The sequence below is a fragment of the Scomber scombrus genome, chromosome 19 (assembly GCF_963691925.1).
Source record: "Scomber scombrus chromosome 19, fScoSco1.1, whole genome shotgun sequence".
Taxonomy (NCBI): Eukaryota; Metazoa; Chordata; class Actinopteri; order Scombriformes; family Scombridae; genus Scomber; species Scomber scombrus.
The window spans coordinates 4,055,048-4,077,510 of record NC_084988.1 but is presented as its reverse complement, the minus strand read 5'-3'; the positions used below and the strand labels follow the sequence as shown (position 1 = coordinate 4,077,510).

Here is a 22,463-nt window from a genome sequence, read left to right as displayed (position 1 = left end):
ATTTTTACCTGGCTTACAACTGCGGAGGTCTTCTATGCCTCACAGTGTGAAGGCACATTCGACCAGTGACGCGGTAACATCATGGGCTCTCACAGGGAAATCTGTGAATGATATCGGTGCTACAGCCAGCTGGTCATCACTACACACGCGTGTTTGGTTTTACCGTTTGAAAGTGACGGCCCCTTTGGTGACTCATCCTGTCATTTCTGCAGGGTCTATGATGCACTACAGCGCTGGATGTTTAACTCCGGTTCGGTGGCTGCTTTGTGGGGTGTGAATACATGCCTTATGCTATATGTGTTGTACTAATGTACTAAGAGAATCAACAGCAAGGGAACATAATATTATGACAAACTTCTGTTTCCTGAAGAAGAGGAACGAGGTACAACACTTGGTTGCCCCGCTGCACAGCTGGTCTCAGTGAAGAGCGATTATCAAACTGAGGGATGACGGTGGTGACGGATGGATGTATGTATGTGCAGGCGGGGCCTAACATACTGTATGTCACCACACATCATCTGCCTTAAAAGGCGTAAAGAGGTGTCTTTAGTTAGGCCACATGGGGGCGTGATACCCTATACTATATGTGTTGTCGCTTGTTCTTCTCCTTCAAGGAACAGAAGTTAAAGTCATAACATTTTGTTTTCTCCCTCTAACTTGTTCCCAGCATGCACCACTCCAGCTCTATTGTCAGATGCCTTAAGTGTTACTATGTATGGAGAATCAGCCCAAGTGACATGGTCACCTGTCACCCTGAAAGGAAATAGGCATCTCTCTCTCTCTCTCTCTCTCTCTCTCTCTCTCTCTCTCTCTCCTCTCTCTCTCTCTCTCTCTCTCTCTCTCTCTCTCTCTCTCTCTCTCTCTCTCTCTCTCTCTCTCTCTCTCCTCTCTCTCTCTCTCTCTCTCTCTCTGTCTCTGTCTCTCTCTCTCTCTCTCCCTGTGGTGCACCTGTGACTGTCGCCATAGAAACGGTAACCTGTTGACCCGTGGGGTTTCTGGTGATGGGTCAAAATCATCTCCACCTGCAGCTGAGGAGCTGTCTGTCAAGTCAACAACTGCCATCAGGCTCGGGATGGGCTCAGACCCCACCAGACCTCCGCAGCACAGAAATTAATTTAAAGTTGTTTTGAGGATTTTCTGAACATTCTTCTTTGTCTTGCTTCTTGAACATTGCTTTGGAGATCTGCCATGACTGCAGACACGTCCTCCCTTTGAAGAATGTGCTTCATGTTCTGATATAAAACATCTCCAACTAGGCTGAAGGGCAAGGTGGGGGGAAAAAATCAACTGATGATATCGATCACACAGTTGAACAGCAGAGGACATTACTGATGGCAGAGTCATATTCAGAGAGGTAGCTGTTCAGTTTTTCTCTTCTTTTTTTTAAGTCTTGGAAACTGACACACTTTAAATGAGAACAACATCCATGTAAGCTAAGTGTATAGCCATTTCTTACTATAAGTGTGGAGGGTCTACAAAAACACACATGGTTATTTCACAGCACAGATTTCTATACTCGTGTTTTGTCTGCGTTTGTCTTACTCAGAATGAATCTGACTTTTATGATGTTTTTGAGTCTTTTATTAATAAACAACCACTGAAGTTTGTTTCTAGCTTCAAAGAGCAGCTATTAAAAACACATCAATGGACCACTCCATTGCACTGGTTGACATGTTCCTTCATTACCGCGAACGCAAGCACACTGCAGTTTATTTTCACTTGATCCCACATACGCCGTCTTCATGCCTGCCTGCCACCAAATGTGTATTATCGTTGGCTGATAAACAGTCCCCGACCAATCTAATATATTCCTGTTTGAGTAATGGGATAAATAAAAACTATGGGGCCCAGATGAGTTGGTTCATTACTGAGATTGTCCAATTCGAGAGATTTGATGACAATGACAACTTTGATTGTTCATTATTTCTTGATTCATATCTCATATCATACAGAGCAACATTTGAAAGAGTCAGGTGCTTTAAAATTGAACAGCTTTGAGCTACATGTGCATTATTAAGACTGTTTTTTTGTTTTTTTTTAAATAAAATGTTAACCTCTTTCTCCTCTGTCCTCACTTTCTCTTTATCACTCCAACTATTTTCGTCTCTTAATTTTCCACCTTTTCAAGCATTTTCTGCCTCGTCTACTCTTTTAATCATAGCTTTGGCACCGTTACCCCTTTCTATCTCTCTCTCTCCTTCTTTCCTGCTCTCTCAAACTCCTTCATTCTCAGTCTCTGTATCCATCTTTTCTTCTCCCTCCTTATTCCCACTGCACTTCTCTTACCATAGCCACACTCTCTCCCTCTCCTTTACTCCATCTTTCTGTGTACTGACCTGGCCCAGGGCTGATCTGGTTGTCATAGAGGTGGATGTCATCTCCGCAGGCGATCGGCGAGTCCTGTCCCTCCTCTCGGCCCTCGCTGCCCTCCTCCTGCTCTGCCTCCCGCTGCTCTGGGGACACAACAGCACAGGGTCACATCCTGGACCTCACCGGCCACCAGACAGGGCAGCCAACTCACGTTTATTATTGTTATGCTCAACCAAAAAGTAGCTTTAAAAAATTCAACAGGTTACCAAGACAGCTAGACTTTTAAGATGAAAGACTTAAAATGGTTCAAAAAGAAACCGACGATGAAGGCAAGCATCCATATTTATTAGTTTTTCTTAACTAACATTTCTGCTACACAGCAAATTACAAAGAAAAATTCTGTCCTGTTACCTTTAAAAGTTGTAATTTGTCCACCAATAAAAGAAATCTTAATCAAATACATACATCACTCATTTTTAGTAAGTAGAAATATGAATAAATGTGTGATATACTGATACATCAACACTATGAGTCATGTTAGCAGCTCGGTGAGGTTGTATTTAGCCACAGTGGTGTTTAGAGATACACGTTAGCATAATAACATGTTCACAATGTTAACATGCTTATGTTTAGCATGTATTACCATCTTACTTTACGATGCTAACACTTGCTAATTAGCACTAAACAAATACAACTGAAGCTGATGGGAATATCTTTAGATTTGCAGGTGTTTGGTCATAAATCAGTAGTGGAAAAAGTTGGAACAAAGTTAATAAAATTCATCCTCAAGGCGACAGATTTTTTCAATTTTCATGGCAATCAATTCAGTAGATATTTCATTCTGTACCAAAGTGGTGGACCTGCAAACAAACCATGACAATATAATTTTAACCAAATGCAGAAATTCCAATTAGAGGCCCACCTCAGGATCGGGCTTAAAATAAATTTTAAACAGCAACAAGAAATTATATCAATAATTTATACATTTCGGCAACAATTTGGTGCTCACAAAAAAGACTACAGATTACAGTTAAAAATTGACTTTATTTTATATATTATAATTACAAGTATTACAAGTACTAGCCAACATGTTCATTTCATCAATTGCTGTATAAAAATGTTCCCTGATCGTATGGTGACATCTTGAAGCACCCAAAGCTATTCAACCATCATCTTCAATAGATCACCAGAAGATCAAAAGTCTAAAAACCTGAAAATCTTGCCATTGGAGAAGCTGGAACCAGTGATTTTGCAGCTATTTTTGCTTAAAATATATTTTAAGATTGAATCATTATAATAAATTACATATATATCAGTTGCAAATTAACTTTCTGTCCATTTTAGATCTTAAATTAGTCTAGAAAACTAATCTGAGTACACTTAGAGAGCTCTAAATTGTTCGGGTTTAAGCTGGTTTCCTGGAGCCATTTTTGGGGTTGACAACAAAATATTTTAAGAGTCGAGAGTCAAACAATGAGTAAAAGATGTCGTTTGCTTTGTTTTCATAGAGACAGAAAATAAAATGTTTTGTAAAAAGAAGGTAGGCTGTCAGATGCCACTCATAGCAGCACAAGCACACACTCTGCAAGCCTACTACCTAGTTATGAATAACATAACTAAGCATAAATAAGTGGTAAATGAACTGTATTTATATAGGGGCTTTTCTAGTCTACTGACCACTCAAAGCGCTTTATAACACAGGCAAACTTTCTAATTAGTAGATAAAGTGAGCAGCAATAGATCTCAACATGGTAACCTCCAAAAAAAATGATGCAAATTATGAAAGAAATTTGCAGAAACTGAGTCAGTCATCACTTTAAGCTGAAGACAAGTCTGACAGTGAATCAGCAGGTACGTGCAAGGTGTTAGCAGTGGGGTTTTTTTGGTGTCAGGATTTTGTATGGAAGCAGCGCAGGACTCAGCCTGGAGTCTGTTTGTATGACTCATCTCATTCTGTCTTCCTGAAACCGCAGCCCCTTAAATCCAATCCTACAGCAGTAACTAGTCGGCGCCCAAATATCACCCAGCGATCGGCTCGATGCGACGAGGACAATATCTCATACTCGCTGCTCTTTATCTGCTGACCTTATTCGTGAGGAGGAGGCCCCCAATTTCGGTTCATTCAGTTTGTCCTGCATCAGGATCATCCCTCAGCACTTGACATTATTTGAACCTGGCTGTGTCGTCGCCTCGCCTGCATCGCTCTGTGCCTCAGACTCACCGGCTGGGCTCTGACTTTCAAACCACCTTGGGAGAGAGCAGCTGCTGCTGAACCGCAGGAAGAAATCGACAGCTTCACTCAAAAATACAAATTTTAGAAAAGTTTTTAAATGTTAAATATTCTATTCTGACTGATTTTTAGTTATAAAGCAACCTGTAACTCTTTAACTGTATTTAATGTTAAACTTAATATGCAATAAAATGTTCAAAATTTGGGCCGATTGCATCAAAAATCACGATGTGGATTCTTTCCACAATGTGATTGGAATAATAAACACCATCGATTTTGCAGCATTTGAATTGAGACGAGCCGTGCATGAACCCAAACTCTCCTCTCAGTAACGGTGACCAGCACATACAAGAACACAACATGCACAAAAAGAACGAGGGATGAGGAAAGAGGAACGACGCTTGATATGAAAACACTGAATGATTGATGTATTTCCTTAAACAATGTTCGGTGTTCTGCAGCAGCCTTTGAGGTGTGTTTGGAGCTGTGACATACAGAAAACACCACAGCGTTACAAACATACACGCAGGAGCACATGTGCGTCATTAAAAATGCTTTAACATTTTTGTGTGTTCTGAGAATTCATTAAAAAACTGCAGTCATTGTGACGCCATCTGGGACTGCAACAAACCGTCACTTTCATCATAGATTCTTCTGTCGAGGATTGTTTTGGTTAATTTGCCTATAAGACAGCAGAGGCTTAGTGACGCTGCTTATTTTGTTGGATCAGCAGCAAAAAACAGAGCTGAAATAATCAGTTGATTAAACAATTAGTTGATCGCCAAGAAAGTAAACTGTAACTATATTGATTATTGATTAATTGTTATGTTTCAAGATAAAACAAACATTACCCTACCTTAACTTCTCTATTGTATTTTCTGATTTTCTTTTTTGAACAATGATGACTTTACCTTTTCACTATTGACGATGATTAATAGTTATCAAAAGTTGTTTCCAATACATTTTCAGTTTTTTGATTCATTGGCATTTTTGTAAGCAGTTAAAGCTTTGAAACAAGACATTTCTGCAAAAAACCAACAAACAAGTTTACAGCAATTTGAGGCAACCAAGAAAACAAAAAAGCATGTTGGGAGATGATAACATTAATTAAAATGTATATCCATGAGAAGAACATTAATCTAATGGCTTCCAGCTTTTAAATATAAAGATGTAATGATTTCCTATAAAGTTAAGTTAACCTATATCATCAGTTTTAAATAACAAACAAACAATGTTGGGCTCTGGAACTATAATGGAAATTCTTCACTACTTTTTCACATTTTATAAACAAAACACTTCATTGATTATTCAAGACAAATATTTGAAGATGAATCCATAATGATTATAATCGTTAGTTGCAGCCCTGCAGCTGGTAGCAAATGTGGGTCGTCTCCTCTGTTTTGCAACTTTAAAAATAATGACAACATTTAAATAAGGGCCTAAACTTCACAAATTTAATAATAAAACAACCCGTCTAAGCACGACAAAATGCAAACGAGGAAACTATGAAGTCTAAGAAAATTCATACAAAATGTCTCAATGCATCACTTCACCAACAGCACTGTGATTGATCGCTGTAGAAGCTTGAAGTATGCATTAAAGGTTTTCAGAGGTGATTGTATATCGCTAATTATTACTAATAATTATTACTGTTTAAGATTATTATTTGTGAATTCCTATAATGCACAAATTCCATGTTTTTGTCTGTTCTCATTTAATCTAGTATTGTGCTGTCGTGATCATACGTCTATGTGACACTTTAACTATGAACATAATATTAACAGGACCACTTCTACAGCACAAGACATACAATAATTATCATCTTTCAGGTCACCCTATTCACAGTTTTAAGTCGCCAGGTGCACTGAGCTTCCATACCCAACTTCACTAATGGACCTGAGATGACATGACAATAGTGGATAATGCTTACTTGCCAACAATAATGTAATTGCATTTACATCCTGATAACAGGTTGCCTAATAAAGACGGTTATGTTCAGCTGCAGCAGGGGGCCTTCTGTGAATCTGCTGAGTGAATCGGTGTGTTGCAGGAGGGGAATAATTGGCTGGGGGAGCCAGGGAGATCCAATGCAAGCATATTCTGTCCTCGCTGCTTGTGCTGCACATACTAATTGGGTACCTCTCCTTGGCTTGAAGGTAATGAAACTGCCGTTATCATAACAGTCGGAGCAAAGTTCATTATTTATATCCAAATGCAGTGGAGTGCGAGAGAGTTTTCTGTGTCTGTACTGCAGCTCTAATTTTCTAGTCACATCTTCCGCTATGGATACTGTACACAACACACATTAATCGGCAGCATTCAAATAAGAAAAATCTCTCAAACACTTGTGGATGTGATGATTTGACAGTCGCACTTGTGTTCACACTGTGAGTCATGTTTTTTTGTTTTTTTTAACACTGGTTGTTTTGTTTTCCATTTTTAAATATGCTGTCATAGAACTGGCTAATGTTGAAAATGTGTGTGTGTGTGTGTGTGTGTGTGTGTGTGTGTGTGTGTTCGTTTATCCTGGTGGTGGCTCAGACTCACCCATTTCTTGAAAAAAGTATCCATTCTTGGACATCCCAGAGGGAGGCGCCTCTGCAGGAGAGAGGAAAACAGAGAAAGACAGTGATCACTGAGGTGAATCTGGGCAACAGTAACAAACCCTGCAGGGCGCAATCTTCATTTTGAAATATCTATTTTTTTGTTGTTATTTTTACACAGTAATTGTTGGTTGGGGAAAAATGCTCCAATGACTTTTTATTAGACATTTGTTACGTGTTTAATTCTGCTGTTCAAGGTGGACCGACCTGCAATTTTAAATATAAAAACACATTATGGATCCAGAAAGTAACTTTTCATTCATTCACATGCTCATGAAGAAAGTATCTGCCCTCTAATGGGCTTTAAGAGACATAGCAAATTCTACTAATGACGCGCTGATGGTGTGTGAAACTGCCGAGGCATGCTGAGAGTTTCCTGTTTATGACATTTCGGGGGGTTACTTCCAAGGATTTACAGTCACTTAACAGCAGAATTGGGTTTCTCCTCATTTAGAAAAAGGCTCACTGAGATTTTGCACTATTAAAATAGAATAAAGCAGCGCCATTAAAAATATTGTATGTTTAGGCTTATGCACCAAGTATTTTTCAGAGCTGTTATTGTGGATAAAGAGATAAAATTACCTTTGGGGAGGATTAGTGTGACAATAGGGGGCCTCTACTGTGCTGTAAAACTACTCAATTCCGTCTTATCAGTCTTTTTAACTTATTCTAATGTTTCTTTTAAATTTGGAGCTCAAGAGCAAGCGGATGAAGCGGAACCAGTTACTGTATCACACTAGAAAGTCAAATCAAATATCCCAGGAAGCTTTAGCATGAGCCCACCACCGCCATAACTTCTGTAGTCAGAGTGTGCACTGCAGCCAGATGACGAGCAAAGCAGGACACTGCAAATGGCTGAAATTCAATCTGCTCCGTTATCGGCAAGTGGTTGTGTGTGTGTATGTGTATGTGTGTGTTTTGCATAATTTACTGCCAGCTGCTTAACGAGACTCAGTACGCTGCAGGATTTTCAACATTGCATCTTTAATATTTCGATGAAGTTTTATAACAAGCGCACTTGTAAATATTGTTCCTTTCTGTTGCTCAGCTAAAGGAATGTACCTGTGCTGATGCGAAGCTGGCAACCACCGGCTACATTTGAAAAAGTTACTTATGACATCATCTTTCTGCTCTAAAACATCCTTTTCAAACTTCAACTACTAGCCATTTCTCCTCCGTCCCATTCATGACCAGACTCCAGTTTATAGATCATCTGCCACCTTTTGCATCCATTATTCCAGGTAAAAATGCAGCATAAGGGTACCTGCATTATTCATTAGTGTAGCATTCTGATTGGTGGGATGTGAAGGTGGAGGCCATACATCCAGCCAATTACTAAATGCACATTTCATGTAAATAGATTTCAAAATGGCTTGCTGGAGAACAGAAGGGAATCTGTGCCCCCTAATTTATGCCAGGCATGATAAATATTCCTGTGTTTTTTGTTGATGTTGTTAGGGAAAAACTGTAGTCATGGTTACAAGAAACTAAAGTTCATAGTCATTTGGAAATGTGAAGTAAACAGCAGTGTCTCATGTCAAAGGATGACAATCTGTTGCCACATCCAACCACCCCGACCTCTTCCCTCTGCAGACTTTTTGACTACATAAAGTCGCATTGTTTTCTCTTTGGCTTGACGGAGGAGTTATTATTCTTACGGCCACTAGAGGGCCTCTTCACTTAAAGGTGCAGTGTGTAGAATTTAGTGGCATCAAGCGTAACAGCCTTGGCAGAAATGAAATTATAACATTCATACGTATGTTTTAATTAGTTGGTAATATTAAAATGGGAATAGTTGTGTTTTCATTACTTTAGAATGAGTCATTCATGGGAGCATTGGGAGGGGCATAGTTCAGTACAGTAGGTTCTTCTACATGCTTGGATAGGGAGGGTAAGTGGGGAAGGGTTATTCATTTGGATGCAATCGTTAACCTCACCACTAGATGTCACTAAATGCTGCACACTGCACCTTTAAATGTAAAAAAAAAACGCAACAACAAATGCTGTTTTTTTTCTAGGAACAGCATTTCTTTCATAACTTGCCTTTGTGGGTCTTAATGCTGCTGCAGCAGACATCAATAATGCACAGTATGGTATCCACAGCCTGGCTCATTAAAATTCCAGGGATGCATCGGAAAAAGCTGTTTTGCTGTAATTTTGACCTAGTCGTCTATTGTCATCAGAAAATATTGAAAAATGCTCTTAATTTCCTGGAGCCCAAAATGACATCTTCAAATTGATTGTTTGGTCCAACTAACAATCGAAAGATATTAAAGTAAAAAAAGCAAATCTTCTCATTTGGAAAGCTGGAACCAGTGAATGATTGAATATCCTTCTTTAAAAAATGACTTGAATGATTGCAAAACAATGAAAAATGTTGCTGATTATTTTTCTGTCAATCGACTAATCAGCTAATCTTTTTATTACTAGATGCCCGTGTAAATGTTTAAACCTGTGTGTCACTTTATTTTCCAGCTTACCAAAAGACACTGAGTGCACTCAACTTGTTGCTCTGATTTATTTGAACATTTAAAATGCAACGCTGTCACACCTTCGAGTGCGAATGACCTTAAGAAGAGAGAGATTTGGCTTTTTTCTAACATTCGGATCACCTCGACAGAGATTTGTGGAGATTTAAACTATTTGGTAAACAGTAATGAAACTATTTAGAGTGTGTGATAAAGGTTTGGTAAGGGAAGCTGTTCCTCCAATGGGGACATAACTGTCACAGAATAAAAATGCAGTTCAACAAGGAAGCAAAAAGGGAAAATCCCTTAAAAGGAAGAATGAGAACTTCATTCTTAACATGTTCATTAGGTAGAAAAAATATGAACAGGCAGTGATTATATTCACTACACACTCTCTTCATCAGCAAAGGTCTTGAATTTGTTAATGCATTCAGTGATAATACATAGTGAGTTTTTTGCTTCCAGGCAAGCAATCGTTTTGCAATGGCGGGGTGCAGCATTTTTTAAAATGGTGGATATCTCATTTTGGAATTAAACTTAATCTGGTGAAGAGCTCCACTACAAATGCACAGAGAGGGGGAATTTAGAGTACAAGATTTCAGAGTGTTTGTCACGCGGCCCCGTGGATGCGTGCAGCATGCGGATGGCACAGAAAGACGAGGCAGATATGGAGCGGGGGTACTTTGAAGGTTATTGAGACATTGTGGGCTCATGCTGGAGGAAAGGGAGGGGATTGGGGGGGGGGCTGCTGCGCTTCCAGACTTTTAGTGAGGCTTTTCTTGAGCGTTAAGCCAATATTTTTTATATATTTATCCTTTAACCAAAATCAACATCATGTCTTTTGGGTATTTCCCTGACTTGATTGCTAAAAATCACAGCCACCTCAGACGGACACACAAACTGGTGCACACCTTAATATAACAATTCCTGCTAAACGTCAGACATCAGATTAATGAAAATAAAGTGTGTGACTTCACGTTGAAGCTGAATCGACCGTCTTCTGCGACTATGTGAAATGGATGAAACCCTTTCCTGAAGGACATCCTGATGTTTATGATGTGATAAAAACCTGTTGTACGCAAATACAATTTACAATTTTAATTACACAAAATAGTCTTTTACTCTCGGGGGTTGGGCAAACACAGTAAAAAAATTAAAAAATAAATAAATATAACTCCAGAGTTAAAGCACCGGGAATTCACTTATCCCCACAACAATTAGCTTGTTCAATCTACACAGGTAATGATGTGCCATAGCTGCTTGGCTCTATAATGGATTTTTTTTGTTCTACTGCTCTCCCTCTCTGCCACTTCAGCTGTTGTTGGCATTGCTTATGATGGTGTTTGTTTTGTATGTTTGTATTTTGAAATGTCTTCTGCAAATCAAATGTTCCTAAAAGACCAAGCTCCAATTTTAAAGGAATTGTTAGACGTGTGTAATATACATGTGTTGGCTTTCTTGCTGTAATGTATAATTAAACACGTTACATCACATTTGTTTTATCTGTAGAAAAAAATGAAGTGTAAAAAGGCCTCATTGTGTAAACCGGAGTTTCAGGAAGTCACCGTTTGTGGCCAAGAAACAGTTTGGCACTGACAACGAGTGGAAGCATTTACACCTGGTATTAAGGGTTTATGTCCGCATTGTGATCAGATCCCAATATGCAAATTAGTTGGGCGGAGCTGGGAAACTTGACTACAGATAAATCATTTCCCAAGTCAAAGAAAAACGCTGACACAAATAGACGTCATTCACTTTTTTTTTTGCAAGGGAAGGCTTTTCAGTTTCCCCACTTTGTGACTTTTACAGAGCTTGCTTTAGCTGGCAGGAAGAGAAGGAGCTAGCTGACCTTTGAACTTACTGGGGATGGGCTTTTTTCCCTTATGAACGCGGTATCAATCTTTTTATCTAACTCTCAGCAAAAAAACTATTCTTCTGTGAATTAAAATAGCTTACAAAATTCACTTGAATGGTGTTACATGATTTCTGGGTGTAACATTAAGGCCTCTGGTTAGATAAAGTAATATCTGCTTCTTTTTTCTCACAGTATGTCTACAGTACAGAGGAGTCATTACAGCTGGATTTTTCAGTCATCCGTCTGACTCACATCTGCACAGGCTGTTTATCGGCTCGTGTTTCGATCGCACTTTTATCACGTAACCATGATCTGAGTGGTAATATTTACAACGTCAAGCTGCATTTTTATATTTTAAATCCCCGTTTTGCACTTTAACTGAAGAGTAAAGGAAAGCTTTGCATAATTTAAGTTATTTCATACAGTTTAATTGCTGCTGCTGTCATATTGTTGGTTGTATGATGGTGTTTGTGACATCTTCCTAAGCAGAAAAACACACACCATTCCCCTGACTTGAACTGAAATGGAATAAATTGACCTTCCCGACCATCACTGTGACTGGCTACTAATGCACAACCAGTTTCAAATGTCAAAGACCTTTACAGTGAGCCTCTCACACAGTAAATAACTGGACGTGTGATACCGCACACCTGTCACACTATAAAGATACAACATCCACAATAACATTATTCCACAAAATGGCTGGTTTACAGTGCAGTGCAGGAGGAAATCCCACAAGGTGAGCTTCCATTGTCTATTTTGTTTTCCCAAGGATCACTAACATAATGACAAACAACATATTTTCTGTCATATATATCTTATTGCTTCGTGACATGAATTACTTTGAGGGAGTCAGTCAAACAAAAACTCCCCGGGGTTTCCCCCCCAACCGACCGACCGACCTAGCGTCCTGAAATATCAAATAATACAAATATGTTTCCTCATCTGAGTTGTCTTGTGAGAAACAAACCTGCCAACACACACACACACACGTGTCGATCACATCCCTCTTAGGCAGTCTGTTTACCTGCATCTGCTGAGGGATTTTCAGCTATACTTTTCTTACATTGCAGACTTTCTTTTTATTTTACCTACAAAATGTTTTTTCTAGTTCCTGCTTAGTCATTTTTTTATGTGCAAATAAAGAAACTAAATAAACAGAGTCATGCTCAAAGCTCAGCAGCCTGAGGCATATCCAGTGTTCTTACATCATAGTCTGCGTTCAAGTCCAAGTTTTTTTTCTTTTCTTGTCCTTGTTGTTTTGACACACAACAATATCTGTCTCTCTCTACTGCAATGAAGGTAATAGCATTATAATTATAATTATTATGTCCCTTCCAGTCATAAACCTTGCTAAGTAAACATGATGTCAATGTTACATGTTAATCTAATTTATGAATGAGTGGCACAGTCTTTTAAAGTCTTTTAAAACAGTAATCTTTCTAGGTCAGGTTAATGTAAAGTATGATGAAGTATGATGAAAAACATGAACACAGACACAAATTGAATTAAATAAGAAAAAGAGGGTCGCCTTCGAGATATGTCATATCAGATCAAACTATAAAATGACTCATAACTATATTTTATATTTTCATTCATGCCAACTGCCTGGATAAAAAATGATGAATAGCCAGGAAAATACTTTACAGCAGGTCACATCACTGAAAACATGATTTAAATGTTTGTTCTATGCATATTAAGGGTGGGAATCACCAGAGGCTCCACGATACGATATTATCACGATACTTGTGTCACGATACAATATTATTGTGATTTTAAATATATCACGATATGCTGCGATATATTGCAATTCATTACCTTTTTTCACCTGCAAATTATGTCCCCAAAGGAAAAAAACGAAAGTCTATGTTTGGCGTCCGTGTATCAATACAATATTGCAAAATATTGTGATACTATGCTGTATCGATTGTTTCCCCCCACGTCTAATGCATATGAATTGTCGGACTTGAAATAAGAAATAATAAATTATGATATTAATGGGAAATGTGTTAGTAGAGTCACTGTGGAAGAAGTATGCATTGCATTATCAATGGCCAAAAAGTCATACCTTAGATAGCTGAAGGCTAGTTGTTACGTCAGTTAAACAAAATTAAAATTACAAATGAAAATGCAACAAAACTGAAAGAGAGAAAAATCATAATTACATAAAAATAAGAAACTATTTCAGAGAGAAAATAGAAAATCATCTCTTTTTTCTGTATCCTGCAGGGGGTTCTTCTATTGGTTGCTCATTTATTTATGGGGCATATCATGCCAGCTTCCTGTGGATGCTGTGTGCCTCTGAACTGCATCTTACTGAGTGCTGTGATCAGGAGCAGCATCATGAAGATTCATGTGCTCTGCTTGTATTGAGCTGTTTGGCACCGACGGATGCATAAAGAGATTTAGAAGGATTGGAAGAGAATGCACGTTATCCATGTACGAGCTTTGTCTGATCAATGAAAATACGGCGGAATATAGAATAATATCTACATTATATCAGCACCTTATGGAGAGAAGAGGAAACACAACACTATATGAAAAGGGAGAAGCTCTAGCAGAAGGTGATTGGTTGTATATTTGGGGAAAATCTTCACGTACTTGGAGAAAACATTGTTGGAAGTATGTAATTATGTTCTTTACTGAACCCAAAATTAAGAGCAAATACTCGTCTATAGCACAACCATGCTGGAGACATTGTGGAAAGTGGTTCTCAGAGTTTTGGACTCCACTGTTTCCCAGGTCATGTATCGTACTGTACTTAATTAATATGACAGGATATATTGTGTTAAGAGAAGACAGATATCAGCTCCAAGTTTTGTTGGCAGCCTGTGAAAAGTTATTACTCTATTACGGAGAGATGGCACAAGGTGATAACACCAACGCTAGATTAATAGCTGAAAATTGTGTGAGTGAGATATATGATATGGAAATTGTAACTCATGGGATAAGAGCCCAAGAGCAACGATGGAGAGAGAAATTGGATAAATGGCAATATGGCAATCCAGATTTTGGTTAGTCCTTTTTCTTGTATTTTCTATAATGGAAAAGCAATAAAATTAAGTATGACAAAATAAATAAATACAGCAAGACCATTACTTTATTGAGTCACAGATATTTGGGTATAATTTAAGCATCCAAACAGGGAACACTATAACTCAAGAAAAATGTTCATTGAGAGAAAATCGGCCATTTTAAAAGGGGAACGTACAGTAAACAACTTTGTGCATCCTTTTAACCCAAAATGATTTTTGAAGTCAGTTAGGACAGAGAGTGCAGCCGAAGTTAAATGAGCTGCACTTTGTGTTTTGTTGTTGAGTTAATACATTCTGTCTTTGCCTGCTGTAACAGCCTGCACACACATGCTGATAATTGTTAGAGCTGATTAAGGACCTTTACATACTTCATGCTCTGATAGTCGTTTAGAGGCAGGTTCATTAGCAGTCATGAAGGCTATTGTCTGTTCTGAAATCAGAAGGAGATTTTCTAACAGTGTGCGCAGGGAGACATATTGACATTTTTATTAATTTGACTAACAATTAGTATGTCAGAGGAAGTGAAATACACTGAAAACACAAAAACAAATTACAGAAAACAACTGGTCAGCACTGGATTAAAAGTAAACAGGTTTTACTGTAATTTTAAACTGTCTTCGCAGAGTAAAATTTAAAACACCATTAAACGCCTGATTTATGCACAAAGATTAGTTGATGAGTAGAAGCACGTATTCATCAATTTTAAACTGCTTTTTAAATTAAACCTAGTTATTAAACAAGTTATAATTTATTTGTAAGATTTGATTCATGCATAGCTAATTGTATTGTACAATTAAATATTAATAAAGTATTTGTAACCTCTCTTCATAGCAAGCGATAACAAAAACATACCAACTAAATAAATGTATATGAGGGGGGGAAAAGCTTCATAACATATAAATCCATCATTCTTGTCTTGGATAAATATGTGAATAAGATCTGGTGTACTAGACACGAGTTGTACGACGTGTTTCAAGTTAGATTGCACTGAAGCTCACACTGGTCTGCACTGAAGCTGTGTGTGTGTGTGTGTGTGTGTGTGTGTGTGTGTGTGTGGGTTCTAACAAGACAAGCTCTAACAAAAGGGTCTGCGGCCATGCTAGCAGGTCTGAGAAGCTGTCACAGTGGTGCTTTGAGTTTAATGTTACCATCAGAGCATAAATGTCTTTAGCAAAAAGTTAACTGCAATCCATTTAATAACAACAGAAATGTCAGCCTCATGGTGGCGTTAAAGGAAAAATCCTTCTCCAGGTATCATAAATATTGCTGCAAAAATGTAATAGCAACCCATCAGATAGCAGGCGAAATGTCAGTCAAAGTGGCGGACAGAACAACAGAATAGCATTACTATCCCCAAGAGCAATGCTGCTTGTGTGGCTAAAAAAAACATACAGTTGGTGAGAAAGTATGCAGCTCATGTATATGCAAACCAGCTGTTCAGACAGTTTTCTGCAGCCAGCCACAGCTAATATGATAAGGTGGTTGCCGTTATTTTGACTGAAGGAGTGGTACTGAAATGCAAACAGTTGATAAAAGGTGTGTCTGCAGTACATTCATTTGTAGAGGTGGAGAAAATATTGATTCTTAGATGCATTGTGATGCAAACGTCGACAATTCTGCATCAATTCAAAAAAGTCAAAAGTCGATTTTCTAAATGTGAATAAAAAAGGTGGAATTCAACTGTAAGGGCAGCGCAGAACCCAAACAGCCTACAGTGCAACCACATTACAGTGCGGTTGCACACATTTTTTAACATAGTATCTAAAAAATTACCTTTGTGAGATGCTACAGTATATTGTGAACTTTCTACGCCGTCACTCAGGGACTAAAGTTGAGCATTGAGCGTAAAAACCTCCAGCAGTAAGAAACGAGACCGGAGACCAACACAAACAGCAGCATTAAATAACTTCTTCGGAGGTGAAGAAAATAACTTGCGCCCGCTCACCCCTCTATCCCAACTGCTTCAGCCTCAGGCATTAGAGCTGAAAACTTTGGACAGAGAGCCAACGAGGCCAAGGAAAGAATTTCTTGGGGAGGCTTCTGACTAAGCCCACCTGCAGATTCAGGCACTTGAGAAAGAGATGCGAAGCATGGCTGAACACAAAGATCATTTCAAAAACAGAGGCAGGAGGAAAAATAAACGGATTATCAGCCTGCCTGAAGGTGCAGAAGGTACCCGACACCTACACTGAATAAGCACCTTAATTGAATAGAAGTGCTCTGCTGCTTCTGCAAAGTTGAAGCCATCCAACCCTTTGGCACAACTTGCAATTCTTATCAACCTTGTCACCTTTTCTTCAGTGAGGCAGCTTCTCAGGGCTGTTTTTTTATCCAGTTGTGGAGTGAGACTCTACGCTCTGCAGGCACACTGGACACAGGAATTGTGCTGGCAGCGTTTCCCAGTTTTGCTGAGTCGGGAGAGATTTCCCCACAGACCAAGTGGAATTTCAAACCCGTCCTACCCTCACAGTGCTGTCATCATCCGCACTGCATCTCGCTGAGCATCCAAGCTGCAAATGAAGAGTAGTACTGCATCTGTGTCCATCTCCTTCGCTGTCCCAAAATGATCAATCAGTGGCTTGATTGCTCTTTCAACATATTGCTGAAGTTCTGTGAAAAAACGCGACCATTGTATATTATCTAGGCTACAATTAATCACAGAGCAGACCACATGTAGGCCCCAAAAGTATAATCAGGGATGTTTTTTTAAACGTTTCTGTTCATTAATATAAAACAGCACTGGCCTATACAGACTATGGAACATATTAGGCTATTTCTTGCAGCTGTTTCAATACCACTTATAAAATAAATATGAACTTTATAAAACAATTATGAGACTTGAACTTGACCACTGCATTTACAGGGATACGCTACAAGACTGCATCTTTTCGGAGATTTCATGGCTACGATAAGGTACTCTGATTGGTAACATACTGAGACTGCGTACATGGAATATTAAGGGAAGTCGCTCACCAAATAAGAGCGACTTCCCTTAATATTCCAATGTTATTCTGTTAGCTTTGTAAAATGTTTATCGTGCATTGTGTATTTTTCCTCGTTCACTACTGAGAGCAGGGAAGTGGCCATCTTAGTCAAGAGGAGCCTATCTTTTAAACTGATGGTTTGTATTAAGGACAGCTATGGGCGATTTGTGCTTATCAAAGCTGTTAATGTAGAGGAATTTAGTATGCTAAACATGTATTGCCCTCCATGTCACCCCCTTTACTTTCTCGCAGATGCAATGTTGAAGCTGGCTTATATGCCGACGGAGAATATTAATACAGGATGTGATTTTAATTGCCTCATGAACCCGTTGATCGATAGATTTCCCAGCGGTCCCCAACATTTTGTCTGCCTCTCCACATGTGTATTGCTGGTCTTTGCGAAGAATTGGGTTACATGGATGTGTGGAGATTATACTTTTTCCTCTAATCCACAGAAGTGCTACTCGAGAATACTTTTTCGCCCCCAAAACCCATGCTGAAATCAGTTGCCTCTTCCAAAATTGGAAATATTGTCACATCCAATCATGCAGTGTACTTAGATAATGAACATAAAAATGCTAGGGGACAGTCTCGCCAATGAAAAGTCATATTCAAAGTCCTGGCAACTCGTCTGGAAAACCTTTTGCTTCACATAATTAAAGAAGATCAAACACGCTTTATTAAAGGCCGCAATTCTGGTAATAACATCAGAAGATAAGTAAATGTGATGTAATAATTTGTAAGACGGTGATTATGATGTTGATTAGTATTATAATTATAAAGATTATCATTGTAAGGTCGAGATGGATGATAATGGGTTTATTATTTTTAAACAGAATACTATTAATATTGATAAATGTATAGGACGATGATTATGATGTTGATCAGTTAAAAATGATTACACTATTACACTATCATTATCATCACACTATTTTTAGTACTGCTACACATTAATAGGATGATGAAGATGATAATGTTTTAAAGGGAAGCTATTCCTGTCCTTTTTTTAAACATATATACCATGTCGAAATTTCAGAAGTTCATGTTAAATGTGTTTTGGGGGGAAATTCAGTATTTGGTAGGACTAGTTTGAGCCAGCTCGGAGTCAGAGGACCTGATCTCTGCTAAGTCCATCTCCAAAAAGAAAACTGCTCCTCAGACCCAGTTGAAGAGAAAATACTCTAAAATGAAGTTTAATAAAAGTGATTCAGATATGTCAACAGTGAGTAAATAGATGATTTTGTGACCTCGTTCCATGTAGAGAAGGCTTTTGACCCTCTCGAACGGCCTTATCTTTTGTTTACCCTGAAGCAATATGGTCTAGGCACCAATTTCATTAAATGGATGATGGTTCATTATAACATCTCGATGGCAACGGTCATAACTAATGGCATCAGATTGGGAAACTTTGAAGTCCCTGAAATATCTGTGCTGGTTGTTGTCTAGTAATCTAATAAAGTTGCTTCATATGCTGATGATATTTGACTATTTCTGTCTAACCCTGCTGCATCAGTTCACTACCTCATACCAAATATCACCCAATTTAGTGCTTTCTCTTGGTATAAATTTACCTCTAGGTGATCGGCTTTAGATGCCTCGTTCTCTTTCTGCTTCCCCTTTCGGATGGCGTCCCATCGGAAATTATGTATTATGGAATATCCATATCAGCTGAGCTCCACCAGATATACAAATTCAGACCAATTGTGCCCTCCTACAATATGTGTTGGACTGAGTTCATAAGAATAAGAATAAGAATACTTCTTCAGCTTGGCTATATATTGAACCTTTGCTGTCTAAATGTCCTATCCCAAATTTACTCTTTCTGGAAAAATCTGAAATCAGTCAGAAAATGTTGCAATAAATCAATAAGTTGAGTCTCGGAGTGCAGTTCAACGTATCAGTGTTAACATCCACTGTTACTCACAATTGTTAACCCTGACTTTCTGCCAGGTGTCTTAGATTCAAGTTTCAAAGATTGAGATTCAAAGGGTATCTCTTCCTGCGGGGACCTCTTTGAGGATGAAGTCCTCATGACCTTTAATCAGACAGTGCAGAAATATGATGTATCCAGAAATGCCCTCTTTTGTTTCTTTCCGATAAGAGATTATAAAAAGAAAAATAACTTTCTTATTAACTGATTTTAACATCGCTGATATTGAAAAGCTGATTTATTTTTTTTTGTACTGTAGGAGATACATCAATCAGTATCTTATATAACATCATGAGGAATTATACTGCCGTTGGTTTTCAGGAGGTGGGAGAGGGAACTGGGTGTAGAGATTACAGAAGAGATGTGGGAGGATATCTGGAACAATACAAAAAGATAACAATCTGTAACCGAACCAGGGCATTACAACTCAAAGTATTACACAGAGAGCATTCATCATCTTTCATCACCATTCATCGCCTCTCCAAATTTAAGCCCACCACCTCCCCATTGTGCCTTAAATGCAAATCAAATAATGACAGCCTTACAGATTGTCTTTGGTCCTGCCCCAAATTACAGAAGTACTGGAAAAAATGTCCTGTATGAAATGCACAATGTGGTAGAAACTGAGTTTTAACTGGATCCAGGCTTCCTAGTGTGCACTTTACTAATATACATTATAGAAACCTTGTGTAAAACACTCCAAGATGAGCAACTTTACCATAATATGGAAACCTTTTGTTGAATATTTTTTTCCTCTCTTTTTTTTTATTGTATGTGCTGAGCGGTGTAGTGTTATGTTGTTCATCTGTTAAGTGGATGATGGAAAACTGAGTAAAACATTTTTGTTTTTTTTACAAAACTGGGTTCAGTTGCTTTCAACAACAAATATGAAAAATGATGGTAAGAGAATATTTCCCTGTTTTTCTGATAGGTCTGTGTTTATATTTACTCATAAGATTGTTTTTTATAAGCCTCTCAAATCCTGCACACATCAGTTATCTAATACTTATTCATTTTATAATTATATAAATACAACTGGTTAAACAGAAGACAGAAGCAAGGGAGCTCTGCCAAGAAAAGAACTTTACGAAGAACACTTCATGCAAAAAGAAAGAAAGAAAGATGCATGATAACTTTCTGCAGAAAAAAAGAGGAAGCTGTCTATTTGCAAGCAGGAAGCCAGAGGTTTACGAATCATATCGCACATACGTCTCATCACTTTCACTGATCTGCTGTGTGTGTGTGTGTGTGTGTGTGTGTGTGTGTGTGTGTGTGTGTGTGTGTGTGTGTGTGTGTGTGTGTGTGTGTGTGTGTGCGGGTGTTTGTGTATGTGAGCGTCTTATTTAGACTGAGTCCTTTCATCATTGCCCAACATATACATGAGGGAAATATCTGTCATTCAGCCGAGTTTACATGTCACAAACCCACAAGCAAGGCAACATCTGTTCTGCTCATCACTTGATGTATTGTCAGTACACGCCACATGACAAAGTCTTTCTTCCTGATAAACCCAAACCTCTGCCTGATACCAGCTATCTGCTAAAAAGATGGCAGGCAGCTGCTTGTTGCCTCTGCAGTGATTGTGGTTTCTGCATCAGTTCGAGGACTAGTGACACAGCAAGTAACAGCTGACAGACACAAAGTTTCAGCGAGGAAAATGTTACCCGAGCTGCACCGAGGCTGAGATTCAAACACCGGCCGACCCTTTCCTCTGCATCTATGAATCCACTTTTTGATCCCTGTGTTCTCAAAGGAAAAAATGTGAAGGGAGCATGACTTCCCACAGTCCTTTAGAAGGAAAAATACATGTTTGCACAAAGTACATTCAGGGATAGTTTTAGTGATTTAGATGCTGCAGGCAAAGATTAAGATTTGGCCCTGTAGGTGTACGTGAGTGCCCACATAACATGATTTACCATCTCTGTTACAGAGGCACAGAGCGCCATTAGAGCTTAAAAATAGCAGGAAACCCTGCCCTTCTCTACCTGGTATGGCACAGTCCAACAAAACTATTTACAGGCAGCTTGTTTCAGCAAACAAAGCCACGGTAGATTTCTCCCTGAAGGGTTTTAAATGTTCTTCACGCAGTTAAAAAAGACAATGATGAAAAGCATGTGGATGGAACTAAGTTTTGCAATTTTGGTGACCAGAGGGATCAGCACAGTGCCAGAGCAGTGCGGCACGATCAGGAAAAGAAGCTTGAACGGGCGTAATATACAGTAAATACACTCAGTATCACTCTGTGAAGTCCAGGAGGGGTTTAATTAATGGCTGTCACCTCTAATCCTCTTTAAAAGCAGCAGACTATTTAGTAGTTTTGAGAGCAGCAAGACACAAATGTACCTCACCAAATACTTATATGCAGTAATCTAAAAACATTTCAAGAGACACATAAATCCACATCTGTGTGTCAGGATCAGCATGTTTTGTTTTTTGTTTTTTTAAATAAAAACAATTCTATATATGCGCTATAGCTAATGAGCTAGAAACTCATAGCAAACTAAAATGTGTTTAGATTATTGCTTTCTATTTTCTACATGGTTTACTTGACTTAGCTTTTTTTAGCTAAGTCAGCCAATTGCATTGATATTTCACACTTGTGACTCCCTACAAGAAAACAACAAGCTCAGCAGGGAGTGATAACATTAAGTTTCCCCTCAGGGCCTATAGGTGGATGCTGGGGTGGAGATAAGGTTGCTATATGCATTAACAACTAACAGCACAGCGGGTGAATGTTGAGAGCACTGATGACTTAAATAAACTGCTGTGATAATAAAGGGTGTGTAAGATAAAAAGTACGTCGCAGTGAGAAGAGGTTAGCGGAAGCATCGAGTTGACTGCCTGATTTAGCTCACCGACTTCCACTTCTGCGTCACATTTCTCTACATCTGCATGCATCTTTACAGTACACGCAGTATACAATGTTGATGTTAATACTGCAAGGACAGTAATATACTCCTCTATTTAAAGTCACTACTTACAAGTGGTGTGCACAGGCATACGCATAGACTTGTATATTTTGCTAGATTAAGACAAATTCATAAAGGC

At 38.6% G+C, this 22,463-nt stretch overlaps 1 protein-coding gene across 2 annotated transcripts in view; it reads right to left on the bottom strand.

Annotated features, from left to right (window-relative positions):
- The window catches only part of slc4a11 (solute carrier family 4 member 11), a 98,756-nt gene that overhangs the window by 60,264 nt on the left and 16,029 nt on the right, over positions 1-22,463 (bottom strand). Inside the window, exons 2-3 of one of the 2 annotated variants that reach the window (XM_062440931.1) lie at positions 7,088-7,138; positions 2,337-2,453 (exon numbers count right to left, since the gene is read on the bottom strand). In XM_062440931.1, the coding sequence (XP_062296915.1) occupies positions 2,337-2,453; positions 7,088-7,138 (168 nt within the window). The remainder of the gene's footprint in view (positions 1-2,336; positions 2,454-7,087; positions 7,139-22,463) is intronic. The other variant, XM_062440932.1, reaches the window with a different exon arrangement.